Genomic DNA, 22,545 nt, shown 5'->3' on the forward strand with positions numbered 1-22,545 from the left:
AGGAGAGTCCCTACACCTCCCACAGTGCTTGTGTACCTGCTTTGATCCCTTCAATTGGAGAGGGGGTACCTCTTGGAGTACCGCTGGGTTTTAAAATGAAGTGTGTGTATGTATGTGTTCACACACGTGTGGTGGTGGTAGTTTGAAGTTTGCTGCTGGACTGTAATGAGCCCCCTTCTCTGCAATGGGAAATCAGCAGGCACAGACTCTGCCTTGTTTTCTCTGTCTATAGGTAGGAGTAACTCAGCTTCCCCTCACTGACTGTCCAGACTTTAAATCCCTTAGAGGGCTAGGTGTCCACCAGCATAGATCAGTGACGCTGCCCTAAAGCCAGTGGAAATGACTGTGTGAGGACAGGCTCCCATCTGTGAGCTCCCTGGAGATCTGTAGGTGCGGCGGAAGGGTGCAGCACTGTGATGGATTCCTTTTCTTTTTCCTTTCCATGAACTTCTCCTCTGCCTCGTGAGTGGAGGGAGGAAACCGAACAGGCACAAGGCACTCTGTAGACTTGTAGCCGTACATTTATTATTCCACATGGAAAGTCATTAAAATGATTACATGTTATGTTTGACAATATAATCACGTACATTTGATAAGAACATCAACATTTATAATAGAAAAGCAGAACTGACCATGTTGGTATGGCTTGTTACAAACTCAAGTTCACCTATTTATGAGATGGGGTGATAAAGGGGGCCTGATTCTGCTTTCACTGAAATCAAATGGGGCAAAGCCATCCCTGGAGGAAACTTTGTCAATCCCTTCAGTAAGAGCAGACCCCCACCGTTACAAGTGCTACAGATAAAAAGATGGGCTACATATTAAATATAGGGAGTTACCTTCAAGTAGGGCTGGTATATTACACAAATAACCACATTATTTGGTATTACTAGCATTTTTTTAATGTCCATCATAAGACTCCATAAAAAAAATCAAATAAACTTTGCTGCCTTTATGTACAGAAAGACCTTTGTTCTCATCTCCTTATTCTGTTGTTGCTTTTACCTTGCACACACACGTATAAGAAGCATTATTAAGAATCGGATCCTTCAACACATTTAAGAATTATATTATTATAACAAATAAAACCAAAAATTAGATTTTACAGTTAAATATTCTGTAAGCCAAAGGTTTTACTGTACAAGCGATTGTGCATTTTTTTAAAAAAGCAAATTATAGTGCAAAGCAAATTATTTTAGCCAGTCTTGCGACCAGTTGCATAAAATGGAGGTGCGTGTATTTACACCTTCACATAACATTGTCATAAAGAACATAGTTGTCATTGCTTTTTTATACACCATGAACAGTCTTAAATTAAAATGGTATTAAAAATTCCTTATTTTCTTTGTGCTTTCAGTCAGTGGAAATATCGTCCGATAAACTTAAATGCATCAAAACACAGGCTGCCATCGTCCAGTTTATATGGCTGACAGATGTCACTCAATAGGCATGTGCTCGCTGTTGCTAAAGCAAGTTGAGTTTGCAGCTTTTAAACTCGAGAGTGGTCATTGCAGCTTAACAACTAAATCCAGGTACTTAAGATTTGATGTCTTGATCCAGTATTTAAGTGGTAGTGCAATTATTATGCATTGAATGTCAATTGATTGCTAAAAAGATACCAGCTGAGATTTGGCAAGTCAACCATCACTGCTGTAGCCATGTGCTTAGCCGGGGATTTTGAAAGGAGATGAATGGATTTAAGACTTCCTACCCTCCCTGAAATTCAGCCTGCAGAAATTGCACTGAGTTACGTCTCAGTTGTTCCTTAGGACAGAACAATCCCATGCATTGCTGCAGCCTGAGGACTGACTGGCTAAGCAGCAGCTCTGCAGAAAAGGACCTGGGGGAAACAATGGATAAGAAGCTGCATATGAGCCAGCAGTGTGCCCTTGTTCCCAAGAAGGCTAATGGCATCCTGGGCTGCATTGGTAGGTGTGTTGCCAGTAGGTGAAGGGAAGTGATTCTTTCCCTTTGTTCAGCACTGGTGAGGCCGCATCTGGAGTCCTGTGTCCAGTGTTGCTCTCCTTATCCCCCATAACAGAAAAGATGTAGACAAACTGGAGAGAGTCCACTGGAGGGCAACAAAAATGTTTGGGGGCTGGGGTGTGTGACTTATGAGAAGAGGTTGAGGGAACTGGGTGTTTTAAGTCTGGAGAAGAGAAGACTGAGAGGAGACTTAATAGCAGCCTTCAGCTTCCTACAGGGGTTCAAAGAGGATGGAGCTGGGCTGTTCTCAGCGGTGGCAGATGACAGAACAAGGAGCAATGGGCTGAAGTTGAAGGAAGGGAAGTTTAGCTTGGATATTAGGAAAAACTTTCTCACTAGGAGGGTGGTGAAGCACTGGAACAGGTCACCCAGAGAGGTGGTGGACTCTCCATCCTTGGAGGTTTTGAAGACCTAGCTAGACAAAACCTTGGCTGGGATGATCTAGCTGGGGGTGGTCCTGCTTTGAGCAGGGGGTTGGACTAGATGAGACTTCCTGGGGTCTTTTCCAACCCTAATTTTCTGAGTCTGTGAATATCCTATGTGGGGGGAGAGAGAGAACAACCTTAGTTTGCGACGCTCTCCCTGATTAACTGGACAGGTGGTTGTTTATCTATCATTAGCCATGCATTTTGTTAAATACACATAGCTATAATAATCCTAAAAATGTGTGTGCACATTATGACTAATGTATCTGAGAAGGCTACACAGCTAAGGGATGCCTCTCCTGTTTCTAGTCTGTCCATGCTGCTGGCTGTATTCCTATCTCAAATTATCTATCTGCCAACTAGGGATAACTGTGGCCTAATTCACCATTTGCAGTGTGCAAAGCACTTTGAGGAGAGAAGGGCCATTTAATGTTGTTTCACTAGGCTAAGCCCCACAGGTATATTAGAAATGAGGGGTTGCACAAATCTCAGGCAGTACTTTCAGTATCAGCTGACGGCCATCAGCTCTTGATTAAGAACAAATCCATCATGCATTGCTCCACTCAGGGTGAAAATGTGGGGGAGAGCCATGAAATAAATAGGAAGCATTGCCACAGCTGCACGTACACCACTCGAAGGCAAGGGTGAGCCTCGAGCTTGGCTGTCATGTATCCCAAAGGCTTTGGAGTCCCTTTGCAGCTAGTACATTTGTAAGTGCACGTCACACACTGGAATGTCCCAAATGCATTCTTCTTAGACACCATCATCAAGAAGACTAACTAGGAAGGGGAAGAAACTTAATATCTAGGCCGGGAGGCAAGAATAACGCATCACATTTAAAAAAAAAAAAAATACATCTCATGTAAACATACAGAGTAGGGCTGTCAGGCACGGGCTCGGCCATGTTACTGTTTGAAAAAAAAACAAAACAACAAAATTACAATACAACCTCTTTCAAAATCATGTCACAGCACTTGTTCGCATGGCTGATACCTGCCCACCCGCTAGCAACGCTCTTCAGAACCTCAACTGCACCTGCTAGAGAGACCGGCGTGCTTGTCTTGCTGTCAATGGGACTCTCCGGCGCACGTCTCGGGAGACGTGCATCTCGGTGACCCTCAGGCAGTGCTCTGGGGTTCTCTGGTGGTCAGAGCCCTTGTCCAAGGAGGGTTGGGGAAGATGGCAATACTAAGACTTTTTGTCCTTCCTGCATTTGCAGGGAGTATGAGAGGGAGACCGACCGACTGACTGGCTTCTGGGGTCTTTTCCCCTAGCTCTAACACCTACTGTTGTGCAGGAGGACAGTTGCTTTTCTTGGGGGTTTTTTTGGTTATGAATGAGATGATCGACATGCATTCTGAACAGAGATGTAACTCTGCAGGTAACACACAGCTGCTTCCACACACTTCTATATACAGTCCACACACTTGACAGGAACCACACAGAGCAACACATTCAAACCTTGTGGGCATTTGTTCTGAAATGCAGCTAGGTCCATCTTTGCTCAGTATGTATCTATGCTTGGATTTTGGCTTGCTTTCGGTTTGGGAGGCTTTGGCTTATCTGTTCCCATCCTAGGTGGTGTTTTGCTCTTTTTGCTATCGATGGGAGCAATCTAATCATGGGCGTTTTATTTATTTAAAGCTACATGTGTCTTGTTTAGTGCTGCCTAGTAGGGCCTCCAGACAGACTCATCCATTCTCCCGGTGGTCGTCATGGTCGTAGGTGAGTTACTATGACTACCATCCGCATCCACTCCATCGTTCTGATTGGCCAGGTTGGGATTCATTAAGTTGTTACCTGCTGAGGCACTTGTGCAAGAGGAGAGCATCCTCGTGGGGGAGCGCTCGCCCCCTGCCACCATGGAGAACTGGTACGATCCGGATGAGGTGCCATAGTACAAATGGTAAGGAGACGGGTTGGTTTGGAAAGGTCCACTTTGGTTCTGGGTGGAGCCGGGGTAGGGCGGAGGCAGGTAGGTGTGGTGGAAGCGGGTCGTGGTGGGCATGCTGGCCATGCTGATGCCACCAATCCCTGTGGCTGACGGTGTGGCGGTGTAGGGGAAGGCAGCCGACATTGCGCCAGGGTAATGCATCCGGGGGTCCGAAAACCTGCCTTCGGCGAGGGCAGGCAGCGTGGAGAAGGAGCGGTCAAACTGGCGGGGGTCCGGGAAGGGGCTCAGGTCTGACGGGCCTGTGCGGTGGAAAGAAGAAAAAAGGAAAGTTTAACGATTTGGGCTTTTCTTGCCACCCTGCAAAACAGACTGAGGCAGATGGGTGCAGCTTGGCCAGGGACGGGGCTAAATGTAAGCAGGGGAGCGCACCCCAGCCCCCGCCCCAGGAGGAGGTGATGTAGCTGCTCTCCGTGCAGCGCTGGGCACTCCGCTAAGCTTGCCTGACCCCGGGAGCTTGCTGGTGCCCAGGCAGCACTGCCTAAGGCTGGCGCCACAGCATCCCTTCAGACACAGAGCTGACGGGCCCTGCTGCCCTCCGGAGCTCCCTCGCAGTCCTGGGACGGAGCAGATGTGTCCCATGGCTCTACTCCTGCAAGAGCGATGTGTTCTCTGCAAAGGCCATGCTGGTCTATATGCCTCTGTCCCACCTGCCCTGACTTGGATGTGCTGCGTGTGAAGGGGCCCCAGAGCTGCTTGGATTCTCGCCCTTGCTCCTGGTGAAGCCCAGAGACAGCCTTTCTGAATGGCAAGAGGATTGCAGCATTCCTCGTGACCAGCCCAGGACCCCAGAGAGGCTGACCCCTTCCCCGCCGACTCCTACTCTGTCGAGCCGTCAGCACTGCGCAGCGTGGCGGGCTCAACAGCCTCTGCCCCCACCCACGAAATGAAACGTGCAGCAGGAGGCACCTCCTGTGCCAGGGCTTGTGGAAGTTAATCCAGAGGTCCTTTCGTACATTAGCCTGACTCCTCCCCTGAAAGCTGTTGTTTCCTGTCCAAAAAGGAGGGGGGGCTAAGCTTATTTCTCTAGCAATTTTTGCAACTGGCAAAACAAAAAAACCCCCAAACCCTATAAACACAGGAAAAATGTTTAGCTGTTATGTGAGCTGTGTAGTAAATAACAGGGCCCAGGCCCCCAGACGGCCAGTCCTGGAGCTAGCCCGTCAGTCGGCCCTGGTGTATACACACGCACGTCCAGAGACGCGGAGGGAAAGCTGGAGTCTAGACCAAGCTTCTTGTGGGTGGCCTGTTTGTGTGATAGCATCAGGGGATGGAGCTGATAAACACACAGCTGAAAGCTCCCAAGCTACAAGCCACAACATCCTTGCTGCGCTTTCCTTGGAGGGGATGAAAAGACTGCCCTGGCCAGAGCTCCCCTGTGGAGACGGGGGAGGCTGAGCCAGCATGACGTCCTGGCCGGTTTCCTTGGATGCAGGAGAAGCCCCCTGTCCTGGGGAGGGCGAGGGGATGGGCTGGAGCTCCCCGTCACCTCCGTGCCCCCTTGCAGACCCTGTTAGCAGGCTTTTACACAGCCACCTTCTCTGCTGCATGAGATCTGTGGTGTTTCCTCCCAGATTTTGGCACGTGTGTGTGTGTGTTTGTGGTGGTGGGAGGGACGGGGGACGGACAAATAACAAGGCCACGCCACCCTAGGGAATGATTCACTGCAAAACCCACATCCTCTTTGCCTCAGCATCTCCCCCTGAACTGCAGCCCTCCTCCCACTCCTGGCTTGGGTCATAGTCGTGACACTGCCATGGAGGCTGCAGCTGGGCCAGCAACATGGTGGCTGTAATGAGGATGGGGTCAGTCTGCAGAGATCATGGGCAAGACCTTCTAGCTCTGCGCCCCGGGTCTGCAGGCTGAGAAGGGAACGGCCCGGGAGAGCAGCCTGCCCTTGGCGCTCGGGCGTGCTAGAGGCCGGGCCGGGCAGAGCCGGGACTCCAGGGTGAGCTCACCAGCTTGCTAGCGCTGCCATGCTGCTCTCAGTGGACTTGCACCACCATTACTCCAGCTCTTGATTTGGCCCCAGCTCAGTCACTTGGGGAAACTGGAAATTGGGTTCCCATGGCACTGAGGGCTGTGCCCTTTGCTGTTTTGGGCTACACTTCAGCGAGCGGAAACACGGACACATACATTATTTGAAGTTGCTTTGAGGGCCGTGGGTGAAAAGCCCCAGACAGGCACACAGTGTTGTTAATGTCTTTCCTTTCATTCCTCCCGAGGGCTCGGGCCTGAAGCGTGGCAGTCCAGCCACCCTGCTCTAACCGGGCTGCCGGTGCCCTAGGAAGCTTGGCTCCTTCGACTCTGGGATACAGCGCAAGCTCTGAAATGACCGAGGTGCTTTCTCCGAGAGAGAGATTCTGTTCTGTTGGGGTCCCTGGCACATTAAGAAGATTTATGACCTGTGGAGTTAACAAATAAAAGCCCATTCATCCCTATGGAAGTCAGTCTAGCCAGAAAGACTCTTAGGCCCCTTTTGTCAGTCATATTATCCAGATTTTGAATGGGCTTAGACAAGCCAAGAGAAAGGAGGCCGATAAATATGATGGATTTTGAACTAGTAAATGGTAAAGATGTGGCAAAGCCTCTGGTGTGCTGCAGCATTCGAGCCTCCAAGCTCCAGGCGCTCTTTTGTGCCCCTTGCCTTCGGGAGAGAGAAGGAGGTGTCTGTGTCCAAGTGCTCAAGTTTTGTGACCGTCTTCTGGAGTGAGGCATCTAAGCCAGTCAGTCCCCCTCATGCATGCCGCAGCAAGGACCAGAGGGCATCTCCTCCTGCAGTCACACGGGAGGGGATGGCATCTGGTTCAAGTCTCTGCTCCAACTGTTGTAGTTCTTTATGCCAAGTGGCACAGTGAGAGACAGCCCCCTCTTCCCCACAGCACACCCTAAAGCCTGGCAGGTGGGGCACCTCCCTGAGAAACAGGAGGCCTAATTACAAGTACCATCCCAGGAGAGCGCTCTGACTGCTGCCTAAAGGCAGGCATTTCTTGCAGCTGTACGGTGAGGGCCTGCTACAGCTTGACTCTTCAGAGTGGGGCTCGGATCAGCCCTGCTTCCCAGCTGGGGGCAGGAGGAGATGGGCTTAGGGTTTGATTTGGAGCCCAGCCTGCTGGGTGTTGATGGAAAAGAGTTTGGCTCTTCTAGGACATTGGGTGCTTGATGAGTATCGAACAGTGGAACAGAGTATAGTGACATGCAGCAGCTCAACATGGCAGTTTAGGACAGGATGTGAAGACGAGCACCCTGTTGCAGTGTGACTGACTGCAGGTGGAGATTCAGGGCCCTGGGATCCGATTGCTCTTGCTGGAAGGTGCAACACCCCTTAGAGCGGCTCACACCCTCGTGCTGCCTGGAGGAGCACAGCAAGCTCGGGCTCACAAGTGATCAAATGAGCCCCATTTTACAGCACTGCAAGAGGTGGTCACATAATGTCCCCTCGTGAAGACCGAGAGGAGCGAGCACCAAGCAATGTTTCCTGCAGCCTCTGGGGTGGCTGGAGGTCTTGCCACCCTGCTCCACGAGTCCACACCACAATGATACTTCTGCCTAAAAGGCCCCACTGGATGCAGTGCTGAGAGGATGATTGCCTCCTGCTGAAGCACATCTCACCCTGCAGGCAATCTCTCTGCGGTACTTGGGTTATTCTGTCACGTTCGGACAAAAGCAGCCTCTGACTTGGCTGCCTCTCTCTCCACGTTAGGCTGTTGCTAAGAATTCAGGGCCGCCTGGATCCCGGCTGGAGGTGGCTACTGAGAACGAAGTAGTGAGCAGGGACGGATAGAGAGTGAAGCCAAACAGGAATGACTTTCCTTCATTATGTTTCATATGTCCATAAAAATCCAAATTGAAATGAAGCGTAAGTGCTCAGGGCACATTTCCCTCTTCCTCTATAACACCCTCAAAGGATTTTTTTAAAGGCTACGTTTTATTAGTCTGTACTTGCAACACTTGGCAATCAGCACTTGCTACTAATTTAGAGGCAACAGTATGAAAGTGTTAGTTATAGGCTGTGTGCACGCAGCTCTGGGCAAAGTGATGTAAGATGGGGCTAGGGAAACTCCTGCTATAGGCAGAGATGGTATTAAAGCCAGGTCTTACGTCTCTCAAAATCCAGTGGTACCCAGTGGTACTAGATCATGAGCCAGATGCAATGGAGTAGAGCCAGGGATGAAACAGAACCAGGATGCCAACCTCTCTAGCATAACACATGCCCATTAGTGCTAAGTATTTCCATTGATCTTACGTAGGGGGTTGATTCTCATTACACTCAACCTCAATTACAGCATATGAAATGCAGACTTGCTGCAACACGCATGTGCACGCACACCTCAGACATCCATCTGCAGAGATGCATCCCAGTGCTGAAATGCAGCTGACGTGAGAAACTTCCCCATGCAGATTCTGTCCCAACAGTGGGGGCGGGGGAGGCGCGCAGGGGCCAGGGAGCGGGGAGCAACAGACTGCAGGTTTCCTAATGTGCTGAATCACAGCGTTAGCTCTATTTATAACTGCTCTTGGTTTGTATAACAACCGCTCAGTGATCATCATTAATCACCACAGTGTTGGTCTGGGGACTGGAACACCCACGGGGTAACCCTCAGTCCTCAGGAGCAGGCAGTATGCAGGCCCAGAGCCTGCACCATGCTGCCTTGCAGCAAGCCTGGGTCTCGTGGCCACGTGGGTGCATGTTCCAGCCCAGCAGCCGTGCACATGCTTAGCACAGCGTGCAGCACTGAGGGGATTTATGCCCAGGTTCCCAGAGGTGAAAAGCATTTATCTTCCAGGTCTTAAAAATTCCAGCTTTTTAACCTTGCACTCAGAGCACTGTGGACCTGCCATGAGAGCCATGCTTAGGAGAGCTGAATGAGAGGGGTGTGTGCGTACGCGTACGTAATGCTCCACACTCAAAATCTACAGCCCAGCAAGAATGGCCAGGTCATGACTAGTCCGTCACCACTGTAGCACCTGAGTAATAGCCTGTAGCACAGACAGGGAGTTAGGCTGGCCAAAGATGGGTGTGGAAAATAGGTCAGCTACAGCATAGGTGTGGGCACATGCACACAGCAGGACTGAGAACAGTTTGTTCAGCCACGTAAATGAGGCCGGGCTCTGCAGCAGACACCAGCTCCCTGGAGCTGCCTGCCTGCCTTGCTGCAGCGGGCGCCGTGACGGCACCTGGCCACGAGGTGGCAGGGAAGCTGGCACTAGCCAGTCTACATCCAGCACAGGATTCCCTGGGCTTGAATAAGCCTGGACCTGCGGGCACGCAGCCGCTGCCCTGGTGTAACTTGTTGCCCTGCATAGTTATTCCTGCTTCTCCAAGCAGCGCGTTTGCCCTGGAACGGTTGGACTTGCGTGTGTGCCTGCGCCAGAGTTGTGCCAATGGAAAGGCAGCTTGCACCAGGGGAAGTGTCTATGATCAGTGTAAGCAGGACACAGGCTGCGTGCGCAGCCAGCTAGCTGGGTGCCGACTCCAAGCGCCTCACCTGAGAGTTGTGCATAGCTGCTCTCGCTAGTGTGTGGCTGGTAGAGCACACAGGAAGCACAATGAGCTGAGGCAGACGTGGGTTCAAGAAGTAATGCAGATGCTGGCATGCATCTTCAGGCACCGCCTGGGGGAAGCAGTCATGTTTTTGCAATGACCAGCTGGAATTTGGCCCCATTTGAGTCTGAGCTAAAGTGCACTGGCTGCAGTGGTGCTGTTCTTCCACAGCGGCTGGAACAACAATACCCACTGGAGCAGACCTCTGACTAGCCCCCCGGAGAGCAGCCCCCTGCAACACAGTCAGCCCCTGGAATATGTCTGCTCTTCCTACCACTGGGTTTGTGAAGAGAGCCAACCGCTGGGTTCTTGCGGCTCCCGCCCCGGCGTGGAACCCAGGAGAGCCAGACGCATTCCCAACTTTGTTCCCGTCACCCTTTGGCCTTGCGAGCAAGCCACGTCCTCTACCTCTGCCTCAATTGTCCTTCTGCAAAATGGGGAGTGTAGAGGACCCTCCTTCTCCCACCCACTGTCAATCCCAGCTGTGTGCACTGGAAATGCTCTGGGGCAGATGGGCAGGTTGTTTTAGTTGTCATGTAGGTTATCTACAGTGCTGTGCACAATGGGGCCCTGATCAGGGTCTGTAGGCAAACTATAATGAGGCACTGGTTTTTGCACCCTTCAGCCAACTGCTGGTGGCAAAAGCACCAGCCGCCTGACAGCCTGAAGCTGTGCGCAGTGAGTGCCATGCATCCAGCATTGCTCTACCAGCCAGCACTGTTCTCTGAGCATTTGTTGGACATCAGTGTCCTTGCCTGAAATCTGGAACACACTTCACCTTGTGTGAGCTGTAGCCGCCTCCTGTTACAGGCCAGAGAGTCACCCTGAGGCTCTGAAACAGAACAGCCTCGCCACGGTCCAAATAAAACAGCTTCATTAATGTGTTCCATAACCACCTATTTCGACAGCAAAGGAACCTTCTGTCACATTAACCACGCTATCAAAGGGCAATCCAGAGCGAGCGTGCCCCCGCACAACCAATGCCAGGAACTCGGGGGCTAGTACCTTGTATCCCAGTTCAGTCACCAGCCCTTCTTGGCATTTGAAATTGGAATCAGCAATAGCTTTACACCGTGTCTCATTGTTGCTCACACTCTGTCTCTCTCTCTCCACTGCATTGAAAACACACATTCAGTTTATAGCTTTTCATCTGCACGTTTACTACAGTTTGCCTTGCTTTCTAGCTGTCCACCCATTTGCTGCTTAGACCCTGGCAATTTGAGCTTGAGTATTTCAGTTGTCCAGTTGCCAATCAAAATATTTGAAGGAAATGTTTATTTTCTTCTCGAAATCACACCAGCTGCTGCACTAACTGAATAAGCCCATTTAGATGTAAGAATTTAACCATTGTAAGCTTGAATCAAGTCCCCGACTACTCCAAAATCTGACCCAATCTATCAGCGGAAATGTCAATGTTTTGCATGGGAGATTGGGGAAGTGTGGAATGTGTATTCAATAAAAGCCACGGAGAGGTCAAAGCCCTGATTAGTAATGTCACTGTCTCCCAGTTATGACCATGCTGCCCAGGGGATGGTACGTATGTTGGGGGGAGAACAGGCCGGCCGCACACTCTGTTATTTCATTGTGCAACTGCAATTTGCATTTCTTAATGGCCCCCTCATTGCCGAGCCCCATACAAACTGGCTTTCAAAGCTGCTTTGCTATTTTCCAGATAAAACAACTAAGCCCGTGTGACAGAGCAGCTTTATTTTCACACCGGTGCTAGAGACGCTCTCACCCATTTCTTGGGGTGGGGGGCACAGTGATAAACAGAGAGGCAGCAGTGAGGGCAGCTGGGCCATAACTGTGGGGACCTTTTGCGTCCTGCAGCAGGGTGAATGCAATGCTCTAATGACAATGCATGGCCAGCAGCCTCTCTCTCGAGAGCAGCTCTCTCCTGTTTGAAGAGCCTGGATCTTGGCAGGCACAAGGGGGGTGTGACTCCAGCACACTGGCGTAACGCGGTGTGCTGCATTCACACGAGATGGCTCTGATGCTAGGAGCAGTAGAGCTGGTTGCACAGGGAGCTGATGAACCCTACACCCCGTCATATAATCATATTCCAGGTCTCACTGGCGTTCAGTGTGGCATAGGGCTTTTGTATGCCCCATCATTGAGGGCCTTGAGGAAGGCACTAATGAACACCACCCACTGGAGCCCACTGATGTGCTCCAAAGCTGGGATTTTGCTTCTGAGGCTGCTGTGAGCTGGTCTCCAGCAGCTACTCATTGGCCTTTGTTCTCCAACAGGGCTGAGAACAGCTGCTGGGGGGAGCCCAGCTCTGGAGTGGGTCGGGCCAGGCTGGACAAGTCCTTAGCTTCCTAAACCACACCGGTGCTTTTGACCCTTTTGCACACTCGTGCATGCTCTGATCCCCATTCATAGCTTTGGAAACTGGCTTATTAAAGAGAGTGATTTCCCTCTCCCACCCCCAAATGAGGCAACAGCAAAGCAGTGTGCGATGGACGTGTGCGAGTGCAATGTATAATGCACACAGCTGCAGAGCTGCACGCTGGAGGGCTGGGAGCTGGAACGCACTCATGAGGTCTGCTCTCCTTTTTCAGCACCACTGTGCAGCACAGGTGTTACATATGAAACTACAAGCCTTGCACAATTGCCACAGACATTCTCACCCAGGGGAAAAAGAAAATCTACTGCTTTGCCCTACGCCCTCATGAGTAATGCCAGTGTAAACACTAATATTTGATGCTTATGTGTGTCTTATACACATGTGTGCAAGACTGGACACTGAACTCGGTTTTCGGTCTCCGGGCCCACTGGTACTTTTAGTTCACTCCTAGCTTCTGTCCTGCTTGGACCACATAGTTCTCTGTTCAACCCTCTTCCCCCGCCTTCCTGTATTAACACTGGGTGCTGAAGGCAGAGCGTGGTGATGTCTAGAGAAAGAGCAGGCTTGCTGTTTAGGGTATCAAATATAACACTCCGCCAGCTGCATCGGGCTACAACTCCTGTATCGACTCATCACCTCTTTTATGAACATGTTCTTTCATTTCTAAATCCAACTCACCCCAAAAGAGCGTTAAACATGAGAGTTGACTGCTGCTGGGAAGAAAATGGAACAAAGCGTATTTGGGGGTAGAAAAATAAGGGTGTGAACAGCGTCCGTTGTTACACGCCAGCAGAGTGATTGTTCTCCATCTGATATAACTCACTCATATATACTACATGCAATTACTTCCTCCGCTCTGGCTGAAAGAAAAAACAAAAAACCATCCAGCTTATCTGACCATCTCAGGAGCGCCTGCTCTAGACTAACACACACTTATGACTTGAAGTCTTCTGCTTTCGTAAATATCTTGATATAATGTATGCCTCTGTGGGGTGTATGTACATGCGCATGCACCCCCCCCCACTTCTCCCACCCCCTCAACTACCCACCAAGGAATACAGCAAAACTAGCTTCGTTTCTTCCACATCCTTTCACAGTTAAACGCTTGCTTAGGCACTACCTAGTTATCTGAACTCTGCCTTGTGCTCACCTAACCACGGGATCCCAGGCAATCCCACCGTACAATCCCTTTCATAAACTTACTGAGCTCCATTTTAGGAGTGCTCAGGGTTTGCTGTTCCTTTCAGAAAGCTGCTCCCAACCCTGGTGGCTCTGATGGTTACAAACCAGCTTTTAATTTCCAGCCTAAACTATCCATGACCCCCCTCAGCGAGATCACTCCTATCCCTGCTCAGCCTTCATTTTGCTGGCCTGGACTAGCCAAGCTCTTCTTGTCATCCCTTGGCCGAACAGCTCTCCATTCCTCCCATCTTCCTAGTAGCCCACCTCTGTCTCTGTTGAACAAGGGTGAGCAGAACAGTGTTTCTGGTGGGGTCTTGCCACTCTGTGCAGCAGCCTCACTGCTCTCCTGCCTTCCCGAGGAACAAGGCAGTTGGATGGACGGGATGGGCAAGATGATGAGACTGGGCAATCCCTGCACTGCCTACCTTCTGTCCACATTTCACCATATACCTTCATTTAAAGGGCATAAAAATCCCCAACCACCAAGAAGGAAAATAACTGAATTCAAGCCAAATACAGCTCAACGTCAGATGATCTCAATGGCTAAGCAAGTTTGGGCCAGATCAATATTCTGAATCGGAGACTCGCAGTAGGAAACAGATGTGAGAGGTGGCAGTGATGAGTCCGTAGGTGGCACTTATCCTCTCCGGTGGCTTCAAATCTGAAGGAACAGCTGGTAGCACAAAGCTCTAGAACAAAGCAAGAGCCAGGCTGAATTTAGGGACATTCCCTTTTGCCAAAAGCAGCTGTGCTCGGTGGCCCTACGGAAGAGTCAGGGCTTTGAGCTAGTGTAGATGAGTAAAACAAAGATCCCGATTGCTTCGAGAAGGCCGTACAGCTCACTAAAAGGAGCTCTGGGGGCCGCACCGTGCTCCAAATGAGCACGCTGTTATTTTTCTGCTGCTGTTTCGAATAACCATGACTCCTGATTTCACTTCCCGGAGCTGCCATGTCCCGACACCAAGGCAGCTGCACATGACAGGTAGGCAGAGCAAGCGCATCTGCTTTACGAAATGAGCATCTCGTGCTGTTAAATGCTATTAGCTCCCGAGCTGCTCCATTTCAGTACTGGGTCCATCTTTACACATTAGGGACCCAATTACCTCCATTCATTTTGGATGATTACTGCCCCACGTGTAAATCTAATTTACTGGACCAGAAGAGCAGTTTAAAGAAAGATGCTGGAACATGCAAAGAGAAGGAAGCCAGGAAACCCATCTTGGTATGTTCCTTCCTTTGAGGCTGACGTTGTAGCCCACGATATATTTTCTTCCCACTAATGTTTGCCTAACTTCCTTTGGAAACAATTTAGACGGGTAGAATGTTTTTATGCATTAAGAAAAGGATATTTTAAAGAAACCATATGTCAATCTAGACAAGGATTAGGAAGCAGCAATTCAGTGCATTCTCTGGGCCCATAATTCATATTTTAACCTCAGATCGGCCACATTGCAATTCTGAAACAATGGGGCACTACCTGGCTATGCCAGGAGATGCCTTAAAAGTAACTCAATACTTTAAAAATCTAAAACGTGCGCGCGCGCGCACACACACACACACACACACACACACACACAGACAGACTGTAAGTGCATATAGTAAAGCATTCTTCTGTGGCTTGGGCTGTATGAAAAAAAACTGCCCTGGGTCTAGCTAAAAGGATTTAAGATCAAGGTAGTTAAACAGCTGTAAAGTCTGGCTACTACTGTTAACCCCACCGCTCTTGCAGAGAACCTCCCTGTAGTTGGCTTGGAAACTCTTTACAAAGCAGGTCGTGGGCCCTGTCACACGGGGAGGGGAGATGCAAAAGGGGAGAATTTTCAAGCGTCTGGCACCGAGCTTTGCTCCCACTCACATCCACAGGAGTGTTGGTACAAGTCAATGCCACCAGCAGAGAGAGGAGTTTACGCAGGGCTTGCCTGCGTTTAAATGCACTCGTGTGAAGGGTTCTCTCTCAGCTGGTTTAAACTCACTGGAGTTAAACCAGTGCAGATTTTCTAATGTGGGCAAGACTGGAGTCTCCCAGGGCTTCACCATGGGATTCACTGGCGTTGGACTTCTAAGGCTAGCAGCAATCCAGGTTTTATTCTGTATCCTTAAAAAACATTGTTGTGCATTAGCTAAGCTGAAGTAACCACTTTTCTGTTACCCTCCTGCCCTTCCTCCTACTGCCACTGCTTACTTCTCTTCCCCCTTGACTGCGTCTTCTCTTAGTCTGTGCTGCACACTCTTTGGGGAGAGATGCAATCACTTGGGGGTGGGTGACCTGCCCCTACGTTGTTCCTTACGATCCCAGCTCTGAATCTTAACATGGATAGTTTAAAATTCACTAATGACGGCAGCTAATGACAACAACGCTGGTCCTTTTGGAAATGCTGCTGGGCCGCAGCTGGTTACCAGGGCACATGCTGGGGAGGGGCAGGGTGAACGTGGAGCTACTGGCAGACTCCAAAGCTGGAGGGGACCACTGCCCTGATCCCCTGCAGAACACAGGCCTAACAACCTGTGATGACAACCTCACAGGATTGCCCACAAATACTAATGGGCACAAGTCCTATGAAAACGTGCTAAGCTGCAAATGTGATGCTGCGGAGAGCAGGGGGCACTCAGCACCTCTGAACACCATCCCTTGCCCCCTCAGGCACCCTGCAGATCTGACCCAGTCCCACTACCAGCTGCCAGTAGAAAGACTCCCAGTAACAACAGGACCTGCCTTCCTCTGGATTCCCCCCACCGATGGGCCTGCGCACGCTGGGCAGCAGTTTGAAATGTACTGGAGGAAAAGGACAATATTCTTTTTACACGAGCCTCCCTGCAATGGACAGTAGAGAGGACCTGGCCCGTTATGTCGCAGTGAGTCATTCGCAAAGCCCCGAAGCCCAGGGGCCCTGACCGACAGCCAGGCAGAGGAAGTGTGTTGCAATGGCATGTGTAAATCATGTCTCCCTTTGCTTGGTCACTGTGTGTTTGCATGTAAGGGGAGGCGCCCAGTTTTGCCCCCTGTCACAGCTGCCTGTGGGATTGCAGTTAGGGCGAGTCTTGCGTCTGTCTAAGAAAAAGATAGCAAATCCTGCCTATAAAACTAAATGCTACCAGGTTCAAGGCCCTTCGTATACTCATCCCGGCTGGACAGTCAAGGCCTTGACTTGGTATTTGTTCACTCCACTGCTCCGTCCCCAGCACCGTTTTGAAGTGGTGCACTCAGGGGAGGGCCCCGGTACTGGGGACTGCCGAACTGGCCCTGGACGATAACAGCTACCAGTGACCACAAACTTGTTCCAGCACCCAGGGCTCGCAGAGCTGCAGAAATGACCTTCCCCTAACCGCGCCCCATATCACCAGCTGGGAGGGCTGGGGTCAGAGCCCAGTTTCACCGGAGCAGTGATTCTCAGCCAGGGTGACAGGGCCAGCTTCTTTGAAGGGTGCTTTGAGGTCTGAGGATGTAAACTAAGCACGTCCCTACTGGCTCGCCTGGGTAAAGAGGTAAGCACTGTAATCTATAAATTAGCTTTTGAAACTGGGTGTCACTCGGTTCACAACAGTCACGCCCAGCGAGGGGGTACCTCTATCCCAAAAAGGTCGAGGACCGCTGCACTGGAGGAATTTCTATCCCCAGGAGAAAACCTCAAGTAGGGGCCCACTGACCCAATGTCCATAGCATGTTATGGGCCGCGGCTGCAACACTGGGATGTACCGTATCCTTAGGCCCCGCTCCCGCCCCAGCAAAGTCACTGCAACAATACTCGTGTCTTCAACCGTATTTGGCCCCGACTCTGGTGATTTGAAGGAAAAAAAGAAAGAGATAGCAAGCAAGCAAGAGCGAAGCAAAGAAAAAGTCAGTCGAAGCCCACAGAGAGTTAGCCAGCTGTTAGGACAATTGGATTTTCCCCGGAGCACGTGGGTTTACTACCACTCCAGCAGCCTTCGCTGAGCCACGTGACCCCAAGCAGCTTCAGGCAGTTGGGAATGAGTTCCTTCAACATCTCCTTTCATTTCTGGAGCCTGCTCAACTATTTTAGCCAAGAGACAAAACCCTCAAAGCAAGAACCTAGCAAGGGAAAGAGAAAGGAAAGAAACAAAGATGGGAAACTTGGCACAGCAGGGAAAACCCGTGGAGCCCTGCCCGTGCAGGCCCTGTCACAAGGCACGATTTCAAGCTGGTCTAATGACAGCTTGGCGTTCTGCGCTCAGGACGGGGGAGCCAGGATTTTTAAATCTCAGATTTTCCGGGATTGCTGCAGAAATATGGGGCCAGAGGCTCCAGTGGTGTGAGCCCAGCGCTGTGGCAGCGGACGGTGCAGCCCTGGTACCTCCTGTGTCAGGCTGCAAGGCCGGATTGTGGCTTCAGTGACACAAGAGGGTAAATCGTACCCAACTCCTTTGTCTCGTGTAGCACTTCCACCAGCCTGGTGCGACAGCAGACCTGGGCCTGGGAACATGAATGCGCTGCAGTTTCAAGCCAATACGCAAGGGGTGCAATTGTCTTTTCCACTTGGAAGGATGTAAATCAGGACTAAGCCGGCTGAAAGCAATGGTGCTATAGCAACTGGTCCCAGGATGAGAGGAGAACCTGACCCCCTTGGCCATGGTGTTGGGAACACTTTCTTTCTAAGCTTCCCGTCAGAAGTGACTGAGTTTTCTCTTACAGGGAGTTTTTCAGTTTGAGGCCATTTAACCTCAAAAAGAACGTTTTACATGGGGCTATTTATAAACTCCAGGACCTGCCTCGGTGAAAGCCTCATACCGATGGCAGAGAGCCAAGCTCTGCTCCCTTTTACACCAACATAACTGCAAAGCCACTCCTCGGACCTCAGCTGTAGACACTCCTGGTTCCTAGCAGGAGAACCAGGAAGAGCAGGACCTGGCCCAGCACAACTGTACTCTGGGTAGGCTGCAGCTGGGAGAAGGTGTTACGGTGGTGGGAAGGGCCAGGGAAGAGGAGGGTTTGTTTCCAGGTCTGGGGCTGGAGCTGGATACATGTTGGCTTGAGCCAGATATGGGAACTGAGGAAAAAGCATCTGCAAGGGCGGACACAAAAAGCTGAGCCATGAGCAAGAGCCCGGGTGTGCTACACCCCCCCTCCCAGAGCCTAGCAGAGTGCCTGGTTCGCACACAGCAGTTTCCTGCGGCAGAAAGGATTGCTACCCTAGGTCAATGCAGAGGCTCCTGGGATCAGCCGGAGCACCGTGCACTGGCCCTGGGCAGAAATGGCCGGGGGAGCCAAAGCAGTCGGAGAGGGGACTGGGGGGCATGTTCCCCACCATGACCCAAAGCCACACTGGGTTACCATTTCCCTCCTTGAAAACGTTGCCAGCCCCAGCTCATGCTTATTAGAAGCCAACAGCATCGCCTTCGTGATTCTCCCGCACTGCTGGGTCAGACAGGGAGAGCCAGGGCTCTGCCAAAGACGGGGCCTTTCTGCTCTGGCATCAGGCTCCGTGTTTCTCCCCTTTGCTGGAGCTTGCAGCTCTGCTCCCGATGCCTGTCCCAGAGCTGGATAGGCAGGAGCACCGCCAGCCAAGGCTAGGGGGGCCGCGGCCAGAAACAGCAGCACGAGGTGCCTGTGTGCCTGCAGCAAGCAGTGGCTTGCAAGTGCGTTGGGTTTTTTAAGATTATTGTAGAAAGAAGAGGTCTCTGCTCGGCAAACGTGAAGATGAACCATTTTGCCCAGTTCCAGGTGATGGGGGGAGGGGAGGTTGACACAACCCACTGGCAAACCCAAAACCAGTGGGTGCCACATACCAGCACCACCAAATTGCCTTTTTTTTTTGCCCAAAAACTTTCCGCCCAAAAATGTCACCTACTTCTAGTCAAAAGCCTCCACCCGAGGGCAAGGTGCCGCCCTCGTCAACTGGCTTTCTCCTCCCCGCCTGAGTCATTCCGCCGACTTACCGAGGTGGGACTGGGTGTGGCCACAGGAAGTGGGGGCGGGGCCTAGGCGCACGCAGTCATGTTCTCGTCTACAGCAGCTGCCTACCTGGAGCATTAATCCCTGCTTTTGCAACTCAAAACAGGAGTGATGAACTGAAGGGATTATGTGGAGGGCAGCTTGGGCTGCAGCTGTCTGCTGCTCGTACAGTCCGTGTCTGTCCCCACTTGGTTTTGGGAGGGCAGGCTGCACAGCTGTCGTGTGTGCTAGGACTGGGCCATGCAATAGTCTTCAGAAAGGTAGGACTGGAAGCACCCACAGAAGGCTGTTTGGGCTAACCCCCTTTCTGAATTGCCCCAGACAACTACTTGTCTAACCTGTTCTTAAAAACTTTGCAGACTAAACCCTCTCGCACAACTGCTGAGCACAAAGCCGGAAACATTAAGAACACCCATCAGGCCACGAACAATCAACACTAAATCAAGAACCATTCAGTCCTATTTGATGCCCACAGGAAGTCAGACCTTCAGCCAGAAACCCAGCTCCTCCCTTGCTTCCAGTGGCACCTCGAGCACCTTGCCAGGGTGTTGCAGGGCTGCAATGGTAATGGAGGCTGCGGAAGTGCTTTAGACAGAGTCCGGCATGCCCCTCTTGTCCCTCCCAACCTGGGTCAGCTCGGTCTGCTTCAGTGGTCCTCCTATGCATTACCTAAGAATGTGCCAAGACATGAGAAAAACTACAAGCCTGTTAACTCCTCTGTTATTCTTGGCCTGGAGTGAGCTCCAATTGCCTGTATAAAAATTATGGTCTTTGTGAATAACCTGTGTGCGTACAAGAGAGAGGCTTAGTATTACTATTGGTTATGGAGCATGCTGGCAGAAGGACACTGTCACCACTACAGTGATGAAGCACATGCGGGTCCATTAACCATAACAGGACTGCCCCAAATTTAAAGCCGTGTAACTATGCACAGGATTTGCCCCACGAGGTTTTAATGAAAGTTTCTTCCAATGTTAGAGTATGAGAAAAGAAAGATTTTTAAGCACTTTGCTCCCTCTTCACTCCCACTGCTCTGGCTTGATGTTTTGCTCTTCAAGCAGTGAAATTAGCCCAGATGCTTCCACTTTGGTTCTGAGTCAGTGTTGCTATCTGATCTCAGGTCTTTGCCCGAAACTGCTACTGTTGGGTTCTCAGCACTGCAGGAGAATGGGCCGTTTCAAAAAACGTTTACAGTGGATTTTTTTCAATCATGAAAGACCATTCTGTATAATCGGTCTATAAACCCTTTCCTCCTCTTTTAAAAACCCTCAGTCAATAGTCCTATTGCTGGCTGACTGCATCCTTTTAACAGGATCCATCGTTCTTAAAGAGAAGTCCAAGTACAGCTGGTAAAAAACTGAACAGCCATGAAAAAAACAAACAAAAATGTCACTCCGATTTACCTCTGGGTGGGTGTGGAGCTGTGGTAAAACTGTCGAAAGGTTTTAAGTGACTTAGGGTTAAGTCTTATTGACAGTTAATGACATTTAAGCCTAATGTAATTTAGGTACAGCTGAAAACGGTAACCCTACCCAACAAATTCTGTTCTCTTACAATTTTCACCCAAATTTTAATGAAAAAAAAAAAAGAACCAGACAATTTTAGCAAAAAAAGACTTAATTTCTAACCCTTCCCAACCTTTTGTACTTCATGGGCATGTCTACGCATATGCACTTACTATGCAGTAACCAAAATTACTGTGCAGTATGGCCATGCGTCTACACATGCACACTCATACTGCACAGTAAATATGGTGACTTATGCCAACTTGAGTGTAAATTTGATACCTGCATCATGCAGGTATCAAACTTATGCCCGATTAGTTACTGCACAGTAACACACGTGTAGACCCCTTACTGCACAGTAACACTGTGGGTATGTACTGACTTGGGACTAACTTTAGTCTGTGTGTGTCCATGCACATGTGCGTAAGGGATTATCACTGTTTGGTGAGGTGAGAGATCAGATCTGGCATGAGACTGCTAGCAGAGAAGAAACAGTTCTGAGAGCCATGTAGTGTGTAACACGCCCTTTCTGGGCTGTGTCTAGCAGCCTACCTGCACAAGTGCATACGTGTTCAAGTGGCTTCTGAATTTAAAGTCAGTAGAGCTAGATCCCTCCTCTCCCCTCACCTCATGGATCTGCTGCCTGTGGGAAAGTGGGAAAATCCATCTTCCTCAGGGCCGCATATGTGATAGTAATGAGCACGAGTAAATCTGCTGAGTTTTAGGCTTCTGGCCCAGGCCCTGTGGTCCGCTCTCATTTCATGGGAATTCCCACCAGGAGAGGCAAAGGGACCCCAGGGTCTGGAGTGGGGGGCAGCTCCCACACACCCGTCAGTGTGGCACTTTGCCTTCACCAGCACAGGGCTCCTTCCTGGATGACCACTCCTGACATCACTCTAACCCCAATGAGAAGCTGAAACCTTCGGCCATGGGGGCCTCATCCCCACGTAGGGCAGACTTAACACATGCTGGCAAAGTCAGGGAGGAGAACACCGCCTTTCTGGCACGGCTCAAGAAGCGCTTCCTCCGAACCCTGGGCCATACTGTCTGGATCAGCCTAAGAGATTCAAGTGTAGAACGAGGCGCGTGTGAATGAACCAAACCGGTACCTTGCATTGGAGTCTGAGCCTGCGACCCGAAGTGACCAGAGGCACTCAAGGATCCGCGGGGGGTGGGAGCTGCTGGGGTGACTCTCATAGACTGGCGCAGACGATCCAGCTCACTGTAGCGATCAGAGTAGGATTTGGCTTGGTCCTCTAGTTTTTGTCTGTGTCCTGAAACATCATAAGAGAATGTGATCTCTAAGCAGCCACCTTTGACCAGAGAGCCGTGTCAACATGAAGGAAGAATGCAAACACCTGCAGTTGTCACCATTATTTCTAGCGGGATAGCACAGGGAAGACCCGACCGAGATCGAAACCCCGTTGCTGCAAGCACTGGACACACATGTAATAAGCACCGGTCCCAAAGATAGAGTCTCACGAGACAAGGCAAGGCGCACAAAGGCTGGGAGAGGAAATGGAGGCGCGGTGCGGGGAAGCGACTTAGCCTGCGACAGGCTGCAGGTCAATAGCAGGAGGGAACCAGGACAAAGATCTCCAGCTGCCCCCTCCACGGCCCTGCCACCTCTCTTAAACCATTGGGAAAAAGAAGCCAACACACATGCACGTGGTTGAAAATGCCATGTATTGGC

At 50.6% G+C, this 22,545-nt stretch overlaps 1 protein-coding gene across 1 annotated transcript in view; it reads right to left on the reverse strand.

Moving 5' to 3' along the window:
• Positions 1 to 2,485: 2,485 nt before the first annotated feature.
• RUNX3 (runt related transcription factor 3) overlaps positions 2,486 to 22,545 on the reverse strand; it is a 51,525-nt gene continuing 31,465 nt past the window's right edge. Inside the window, exons 3-5 of the mRNA XM_019547633.1 lie at positions 21,962 to 22,126; positions 4,212 to 4,604; positions 2,486 to 3,319 (exon numbers count right to left, since the gene is read on the reverse strand). Coding sequence (XP_019403178.1) covers positions 3,270 to 3,319; positions 4,212 to 4,604; positions 21,962 to 22,126 — 608 coding nt within the window. The 3' untranslated portion in view covers positions 2,486 to 3,269. The remainder of the gene's footprint in view (positions 3,320 to 4,211; positions 4,605 to 21,961; positions 22,127 to 22,545) is intronic.

The sequence above is a fragment of the Crocodylus porosus genome, unplaced genomic scaffold, assembly GCF_001723895.1.
Source record: "Crocodylus porosus isolate Cpor-Errol unplaced genomic scaffold, CroPor_comp1, whole genome shotgun sequence".
Classification (NCBI taxonomy): Eukaryota; Metazoa; Chordata; order Crocodylia; family Crocodylidae; genus Crocodylus; species Crocodylus porosus.